The 9,884-nt window shown below is 29.6% G+C and overlaps 1 protein-coding gene across 1 annotated transcript; it reads right to left on the bottom strand.

The window, feature by feature from the left end:
• Positions 1-6,305: 6,305 nt before the first annotated feature.
• LOC107486110 (CBS domain-containing protein CBSX6) lies at positions 6,306-9,518 on the bottom strand. The gene is made up of 2 exons (XM_016106663.3): positions 8,650-9,518; positions 6,306-7,391 (listed from the first exon to the last, which is right to left on the bottom strand). Exons 1-2 carry the CDS (start codon positions 8,988-8,990, stop codon positions 6,455-6,457), a joined length of 1,278 nt encoding a protein of 425 aa, XP_015962149.1. The 5' UTR covers positions 8,991-9,518; the 3' UTR covers positions 6,306-6,454.
• Positions 9,519-9,884: the final 366 nt, after the last annotated feature.

Consider the following 9,884-nt stretch of genomic DNA (forward strand, 5'->3'; position numbering starts at 1 on the left):
TTTATGGTAAGAAAATACTAAAAATAATAAAATAATTCTTTATTTAATTTCACTTTTTATTTTTAAAATTTTTAAAGTAAAAAATATTAAAAATAAAAACAAAATTCAATTCAGAAAATGACTAGTGTGATTGAAAAAAGAAGTAAAGATCATTATTAATTAGATTTTGAGAGTATGAAGATCCCTATCTTATTATCACTTCTACGACAGCAATTTTTATAGTTTTTTATTATTAACGTAAGAATACTTTATATGTTATGAAATATTGAAAATAAAACCACCGTTTGGAACTTCAAAAACAGTTGACTTATAAACACATCTAAGCATACACAAAATAGATTTTAAATCTTGGCCAGACATTTATCCGATATTTATTTAATTTAAGTGAATAGGTAAACTAATCACTCAAATAATTTAAGTTGATTTAAATATAGTTATATAAATTCGTCAATTGTTCTATTGATAATGATGTTAGTTTTAAAAATCAACTTTTATTAAACAACCTTAGTTAATTATCAGTTTTAAAACACTAACATATAATTTCACTTAGGATGCTGCCTAGAGAAACTCTGTTTATAAACATCATTGTCACGCTCCACATCACATGTAAAATAATTGTCCCTTTATATATTTATATAGCCAATAATTTTGCATCAATGACTGAATTTGACACGTCTTTTGCCCCCATGAGTGTCGTGCTATACATGGCTTTCTCCTTTGACTTTAGTATTTTCTAATTATCAAATATCTAAATTATATTATTCTTACACACTGAAAATATACTACCCGTATAAAATTTGTTCTCCAATTTTTCATTAATAATAATGTGTTCATTTGTATAAGATATTGGTGGTGTGATATTAGCTACATTCGATGGTTGAGTAGTGTCTCACTGTTTTCATTTATATTGACAGAAATTCTAATAGACAATTCTCTTTTGTAGATATTAACAACATATCTACTTCTACTTTATACTGTATTTGTATATAAATACGGACGACATGAATTTATTGTACCAAATTTTTGTCCCTAGAATATCTTCTGTTATGCACATTCACAAAACTAGTATTTTATTAGTTCTAAACCTTAAATTCAAGATTTTTTAATAATTATAAATAAAATATTTATTATTTTGATTTGTATTTTTAATGTTACAAACATTTAATAAATAAATACTAAAAGTAACTTAATACTCAAAAGAAAAATTTTTGAGAGTTAACATTACACAACCTACATTGTAACAAATATTTAAAATAAGAAAAGAAAATCCAAAACTTTAAAAACACTAACGTTTGAAATTCAATTAAAATAAAATATTTGAAATTTAAATTCAACAAATAAAAATATTAGAAATTTTTTAACCAAGTATAACTTAGTTGTTAAAAATAAAAATATACTTATGCACCACTCTCTCTTTTATTACTTTCGTTCTTTTTTCTTTAATGAACAAACGACTCATTCTCTACAATTTTTTCTTCCTTCTCTTTTGATTTTTTGCTGCATTATGCTGATTTTTTGTGCATTCTATTCAGAATTTTACGTTAACTACATCTTGTTTCAAATCTTTTCAATTTATAACGTAGTGCTTATGAAATCGGATGACTTTTTGTTAAATACGCATACCTTCGATGATAATAGAAAATCGTAGTTTAGATGAGCTAAATCAGTGTGAATTGGATTTTTTTTTTGTATTGAACATAAATTAGTGTAAGCTACTAAGGTATTAGTTTTGATTACTAGTATTGTTTTATGCTTGATATTTGTGTGTGATTTGTATATATTTTTGTTTTTTTTCTTGATTCTAGTTATTTATGATAATCTTAGTTTTTTTTTTTCTTGAGTTGTTGTTTGACAAATTAGTATTGTTCTATTATTCTGGTTTTTATTCTATATGTGTGAATTTGTATGTTATGTTATAACTGAAATATGTGCTATGCTTAAATATTTTTGTGTTGCAATAAACCAAAACTTATTTTTTATATGATCTTTACTGTGGCTATTTCAGAATCAGATTTTGTATGGTGTTGATGATCAGTATGTACCAAAGGATGGGATGATTTTCAACACTTTTGAAGAAGTTGGAACATCTTAAAAAACGATTGGAATCAAGTACTGAAAAAAATTGCAAATGCATAAAAAAAAAAGAACTCTCACTGAGGTAATTTTGATATCTCCTTTTATATTATAATTTGTTTAACTTGTTTTTAATTCTTTCAATTTGATCTTTTTTTTAGGATTTAAATTTGGTAGATCATGGATCAATAGTAAAGCCATGTTCAAGTCTTTTTCATGGGCAAAATATGAATTTTCAATTTGAAGATTCAATGGGATCAAACATAATTTATAAACAAAGAGAAATAAAGATATTTGTTTTTATTATAATGGAGATATGTGTATTATTTTTTCATCATTTTAGTTAGATAATATGATGGATTTGCTACATGCTAGAATAAAACAGAAAATTAGCATTAGTTTAATACATCTCATCATTGTTGTGTTGAGAAGAGACATCATTGTTCTATGCTTTAAAATTTGTGTGCTAGTTACAACAGTTTTTGTGCTATACAATGAAGACAACAACAAAACAAAATTTAAAGTAATCATTCTTTTTTGTACTAATACAAATATTTTGTGTATTATGCTACACAATTTGTGTGCTAGCCATAATAATTTGTGTTATGCAATGAAGAGTTGAAGACGCAACAAAATGAGAAATTTAAGACAATCCTTCTTTTTTGTGCTTACACAAATATTTTGGGTGCTATCATATATAATTTGTGCTAGTCATAACAATTTTTGGACTATGCAATGAAGACAACAACAAACGAGAGATTTAAGGTAATTCTTAGTTTTTGTGCTAAACAAAAATATTTTTGGGCTAGAGAATAAATATTTGATTAAAGAAAGTAAATTTATACGATAAGATTTTAACTAAATCTCCAAGAACTTTATAATAAGCAAAAATCAAATATTTGTGTTATTGATATTGAAACAGTAAATCAATATTCATGTTCTAAATTTATAGATAAAAATCTTATTTAGTGACTAAATCAACTGAAATTAGTTGACAAAAAGGATCTACAATACAGTAGAGGATTTAGGTATTCTTGATTTTTGTACTCTTTCAATTGCTATATCTCGGTATTCATTTAACTCATTGAAAAAAACGGTAGAATTATACTCCTTCCTAAATCTTTAAAGGTATGTTAAATTTCTATCAAATTAGCAAATAGCAGTACATAAATAATGATCATAACACATAAATAATAAAACTCAACACACAAACAATGAAACTCATCACACATACAGAATTACAGTACACACATAATGAAAAGGCAACTAGATGGCAAAAATAATTTTTTACAAAGATGCTTTGTTTAAAAGTGTGACTTATTTATTTAGTCACATTTTAAACAAAGATAACATTTTTATAAATATCAAAATCTAACCATACAATCCATCATCTAAACGTCAAAAAAAATATTTTTACATGAAAACAATTATAAAATCTTGATTGTAGTATTCACCTAATGAAAATCAGCACACAAATACAAAAACACAGTACATAAACAATGAAAGTTAATACAAACAGTAAATCACAGCACACAAATAATGAATCTTATGACCGAAATAATGAGCACAAAATATGAATTACAGTACACAAATAATAAACATTTCAACTTCATCGTTATTTCGTTTACATTCTTCATAAGTAATTTTCAAGAAAAAAATCAAGCGTGATAAAGTAAGCAATAATCAAACAACTTGAATGAGTAATGAGCATCTTATTACACAAGAGAACGTGGAGAAAAACAGTAATAGAAAACATCATGCATATATACTTGTTAATTGTAGTTTTTCTGTGCTCGTAAGGTTTTGCATGTTTGACGGTAATAAAATGAGGAAGAAACTTATTACCTTGAATAATCGTTAATTTCTTTGCTTCTTAGGTTTCGTTAAAGTTTTTGTACTTTGATTTGAGAAGTTTTCGATTGTAAACGGTTTTGGAATTTAAAAGATTTTTAAATATGAAGATGAGATGAAATGGGTTTTGGAATGAGAGTTAAAAAAAAAAGTGTTTTAGAATGAGAGTGAAAAAAAAATTGCAATGCGCATTTTGAGCTGTGCGCTAGTGGAGCACGTGTGCACACGTTTTATTTTAAGAGTATCTTTTAATTATCTTTTAATTATGAGAAAGTATAGGGAGTTAATGGCATAAGCGTATAATGTATACAATGGAAGTTTAGAAAGTATTAGAGATATGATTATTAGTGTTATATTGTCCTGTCAGGTTATATTTTTGGGATGAGTGGTTTCATGATGTGGTATTAGAGTTCTAGATCCAGAAGGTATCCCTGGTATCGGGATGATTATTCTGGATAGTATGGGTGAATGTTCATTTTATTCATAAACCAAAGATTTAGCCCATTGTACACATTATATGTTTAGACCATTAGCTCCCTAGCAGTACCTTTTAATTATAGCTGGGTTAATTTGGTTAGATTTAATCGTCAAAGACTCATACTTGCAGCATTACTTGTTAACAAAAGCTCATTTTTAATGAAAAGCTCATTTTTAATGAGTTTCATATTGAATTTGTTTGATAACTTATTATAATATTAGTTGAAATTGACTGCCTTATTCTATTAAAAATTAAAACGTTGAACTCGCAACTAAAAATGTAGTAGAATAATTTTGCTGTTGACAAAAATATATTTAAATAATTTTAAAAATAATAAAATTATTCTATATTAAATATGTATTCTCAAAAAATATTTTAAAAATTGAATTTTAATGTAATTTTTTGTAAGCATGATTAGAAAAAAAGATATTTTTATTTTTAAAATTTGGTAATTTTTTTTAGTATATATTTTTTTGTGATTTTTTTTCAACAACTAATAATATTTTTAAAAAATAAAATAAAAATACTGAGATCAAATTTTTATCTTTTTTTGTGTGTATTTTTTAAGGTCAAAACTTAGGTACAGTCGACTTCACGTGAAAATGATAATTGATGGTCGTTAGATGAAAATTTAGTCAAATCAGTCAAATAATTTAATGATCCTTAATTATCAACTTCACGTGAAGCACCTGAGTTTTCACCATTTTTTAAATAGTTATCTAAATATTCTTATAAAATTTTAGATCAAATGTATAAACGGTTTATTGAATATAAAAGTCGTTTGTTATTTATAAAAAATATTTTTTTAATATTTTTGTCAAATTTTAAAATTATTTAAATGTATTTTTATCGATAATAAATTTTAGGTACATTTTTATTAACGACAAAATTATTCGATTACATTTTTGATAATTTACCCTTTATTTTTTCGTCAAAATATATAAGTTGAGTACTATAATTTTTCAAAGACAAACTTAATATTTTTTTTTCTCAAAGAACTCTTTATATATTCATTGCAAAAATGTTTGACATCATTCCATTATATAATAAATCAACGAAAAGGAGTCTAATGTTTTATATCTTAGCATTCCCTCACCGCCTCATACCACATGTTTGGAGTATCCAAAGATTTTTTTAGTTGTAGAACAATCCAATCCCATTGGTTGGCTTTGTTGACTAATTTTTATGTAGAAACTTAAAAAAATGAATGATTGTGTTGGAGGAGGAATCCAAAATTAGTATAATGCTAAATAATAATATTACAGTCATAATCATATCAACCATGGCCATGCCAAATAATTAACCACATTATTTGTGGTCATCAATATTTTCAAAGACGTGACCGGCGCCTTATTTCTCTTCTTATAATGGACAACTTATTCTTTTCTTTCTTATCTTGGAGTTTTCTGAAAAAAGATAATGGTCAATATTTCCATTTATTTATTTAAATATAAGTTATGCTATTTAAACAACCGCAGCCATTGATAACTCTTTAATACATATATCTAAAAACATACAACGTATTTGTAATAAAAAGTTGTCAATTATTTCGGTTGTTTAAATATTATTTATTTCTTTTTAAGCTAACCAGAATTTTATTAAGAAAAAGGAAGGCAATTGGATTTTGTATTTATTATATTTTTTATATTAAAAAATAGTTATTTTTGTTAATATAAGATTATGTGATTGAATACAAAATTATTTCTGAACTACAAAATTCATCTTAAAACAAGTTTTAAGAGAACAACTTTGAATTCTGACCCTAATCTCACAAAAGTAACAAAACCTAAATAAGGGAGATGATTACATCAATTGAACTGGGTTATCATGTTATTCATGTTGATCATGAAGGAAATTTTCATCTCAAACTAAGATGCCAAAATAAAGCAAGAATCTCTACTCATTGAACAGAAAGCTATTTCTTTCATTTTCATTCCAATACTGCTTATTCATGTTTATTATCAAACAATACATACTTGTACAAACAACACAATCCACCTTTAACATAATATGACATAGATTCATAAACATCAACAAATTGAAACAAAAATTTCAACTTTGAATTTCGTTTCCAATCGCTTCTGTCGATCTATTTGCAGAAACGAAGGACGTTGGTGGTTTGGTTACAGCAGCCATAATATCAGCATATCCAACCACGCCAACTAAAACTTCATCGTTCTCATCCTCGGTCACCCAAATATGAGTTGCCCTGTGAGATAGCATCTGAGCCATGACTGCAGCCAATGAACTGGTAACTTTACATGTCAGAGGTGCGCTTCTACCCCGATACATGCTCCTGGAACCAAAACTATGGCTTGCAGAATTACTGAAGAACCCAATACTCCTACTACTGAACTTTTTTGGTTTTCTTGGACTGCCACCATTAACTAAATTATTTTCTCCAGCTGCTGAGTTTATGGAGAAATCGGGTAGGGTCCTTGTGGTAACATTGTCTTCAACTCCCATAACAAACTGCCCAGATGAGAGATTGGCTAGAGCCCATGCTGCGGCTAGGTAGTCGCATTTCCATAACCTGCATGATGAAATTTCTCCAATGATTTTACGCTGGCCATCTGGCGTGCTTTCAATGACTGCCACTGCAGTAGGGTCTTGAGGAAGCTTTTGAGTTGCTTCAATGGCCGGAGAAGAGGATTCGATATAGCTGTAGTTAGAATTAATTGCTCCAAGAGCAGCAATGGAAGTGAGAGGAAGAGGGGCAAGAGCACCAAGGCAACCAATGATAAAACGGAGTACATCTTCTCTAGAGAGACAGCAGAACTTGTCACGGATAGCAGCACTGGAAGATGAAGAGTTTCGATTCATGTTTGCAGGTAGGTTGTTGCTGCTGCTGCTAGGAGTTTCAGAATTCTTGAGCCACTTGCCATAGTAGATAACCGAGAATCGCTTACTCATGCCCTTCCACACCACACTCTTTGGAACAAGAAGACGTTTCACACCTTGCTTCATCATGTCCAGTGCATCTATCAACCTAAATGAAGCATTAAGGGTGTGTTAAGCAAATTAGAAAACTGATCCAAGAATACTAAAAATGAAAACTAGTTACGAAATCTACCGAGAATCGTTTGAACTTGTTTTGAATTTAGATCAACATCAAATCATTTTTGTTAAACTAGATGACTATGATTTTTTTTTTCTTATAAAAAATGGGAGGGAAATGTGGAAACTGTTTAGCTCAAAACCAATAATTTACGGGAGTTTTAACATACATGTCTAACTTCAAAACCAGCTCCATATTAGTTATTGGATTTTTGAAGCTTAATAAAACCTCAACATTTTCCTTTGTTACTATGTTTTTATTCTTTTCATAAGACAAGATGGCAATTCCCTAAAATATGTGCACTTTATCCTGAGATAGTGATGTTTATAACCAGAGCATATATTGGACACCATTTCCCAGGGCCAATTTGGTAACCAAGCAAAAAAAATTATTTCCAATAATTCAAATAGTTGATAAACTTTAAACTTCATTTTCATATGAATATAAGAAAGCAACAAATTCACATTTAGGACAAAACTCCAGATAACACGACATAATTCTGGATATTTCTAGTCGGTATACAGGCGTATTTACTTCCTACATAAGTACAAGAAACCATACGTGGGTACCTAAGAAACATGTGCTCGGCATAAGACTAAAGTTATGAAACAATTACTTGGGAATACAAATCTGCCACATGTTTTCAGAGGCATGAGATACTTGTAATTTGACAGAATCATATTCCGGGGAAGGATCTCGAATACTAGTATTGGATTCATCTAATCCTAGATGCCTATAAGAATATGATGTTGCAACAACATTCCCCAAATATCTCATCTCTATTAGCAATACAAATCATACCAAAAACACACACACCCTCCATCCATGTATGATGTGATAAAGCATTCTATCAGTATGATCAGACACAAAAACACACGCAAACATTAGAATCTTATCCCATTGCACACTCGCAAAGAATTGTCACCAAAGCAACCTATAGAATTGCTATAGTAATAGCACAATCATCAGTTCAATTCAGTACTAATCCAGCTCAACACAAGTCAACGAAATTCTTGTCGGTAGAAACACTGGACAAACTTACCTGAACCAGATTAACTGAGTGGATTAGACTAAGGAATTCAATAAACACATGGTAAGCATACCAACCAAACAAGCATAGTTTAATTTTTTATTTATTATCATATGATCAAATCTAAAAAGTATTAGTAGGGATAGGTTGCTTGTTTACCTTGTTGCAGGATCAACCAATCTAAGCAAAGAATTATTAGGAACAACCACATCAGAAACAGGTGTCTTCAATGCCTTGTCCTGATCCTCAAGACACTGATTCTTAGCCAAGAAAGCAACTATATCAAATGAATTAAGGATCCCAACAAACCTCTGCTGCCTCATCTCACTGTTCTCAATACCAACATGAGATCTCTTCTTCCAAATTGGTATGCTCCCTTCAGGGGATTCACCAATTGCTCTGATTGCAGTCTCCACAGTCTCACTCTCATGGAACTCCACTATCTCTGGCTTCCCCACAGTGAGATCCCCAACAACATGGTACAAGAACACCGATGCCATATTCAGAATCCAAAAGGGTAACCGGATTCACAACAAAGATTAGATTTTTCAGAAGGGGGAATTAAGAAAAAAGCAAAAAAAAAAATTAGGGGGAAAACCCTAAAAAAACGATGAATTTTTTGAAGGTATGAGCTATAAGAGGGTATGGAGGAAGATGAGGAGAAGATCAAGTGCTGTAATGGGTAGTCTGAGGAGGATCAAGTTGAGAAGGAGAAGTGAAGAGAGAGAGGTTAAGGAGCAGAGACCCTTTGCTTTTGCCATTGCCATGGAAGAGGAATCCTCACAACAAGGTTAAAGCCCATCAATCAAGTAGGGAGAAAAAAGAAAAAGAATATCCGAAAGGTTTGTAATATTAGATTAAGAATTGAGTTGTTTATAGAAGATTATAGAGAATTTTGAGTGGCCTACGGAAGAAACGAAGAGGCAGAACAGAGAAGAAAAGAAAATGAAGGAATTTAAGATGAAGGTATCACGCGGTCGGACCTGAGAAAGTGACAGTGATCATCAGCTCCCTACCTCCACATTGTAGTAACCCAATTATTTTGTAACAGGACATTAACCGAGTATTAAGAGTATATACTCGTTTTGCTCCTCAAATAATTTCGAACCAAACATTTTAGCTCTTAACTAAAATTAATTATTTGGTTGGTTTTTAATAATTAATTTCGTCAGACACTTAAGTCATTTATTCCGTCAACTCTAATAGAGGATAAAATGGTCCCTGACAATTCTAACAAAGGATAAAATGGTCTCTGACAACTCTAACAGAGGACAAAATGATCCTTGACTCTCTCTGTTCAGAAATAATACCGTTCTCTCCCAATTTTCATCATATCTCGTATAACCTTAACATTTATACTCTCATTCTTCACCTTCACAATCTTCTTCTTCATC

The sequence above is a fragment of the Arachis duranensis genome, chromosome 4 (assembly GCF_000817695.3).
Source record: "Arachis duranensis cultivar V14167 chromosome 4, aradu.V14167.gnm2.J7QH, whole genome shotgun sequence".
Classification (NCBI taxonomy): Eukaryota; Viridiplantae; Streptophyta; class Magnoliopsida; order Fabales; family Fabaceae; genus Arachis; species Arachis duranensis.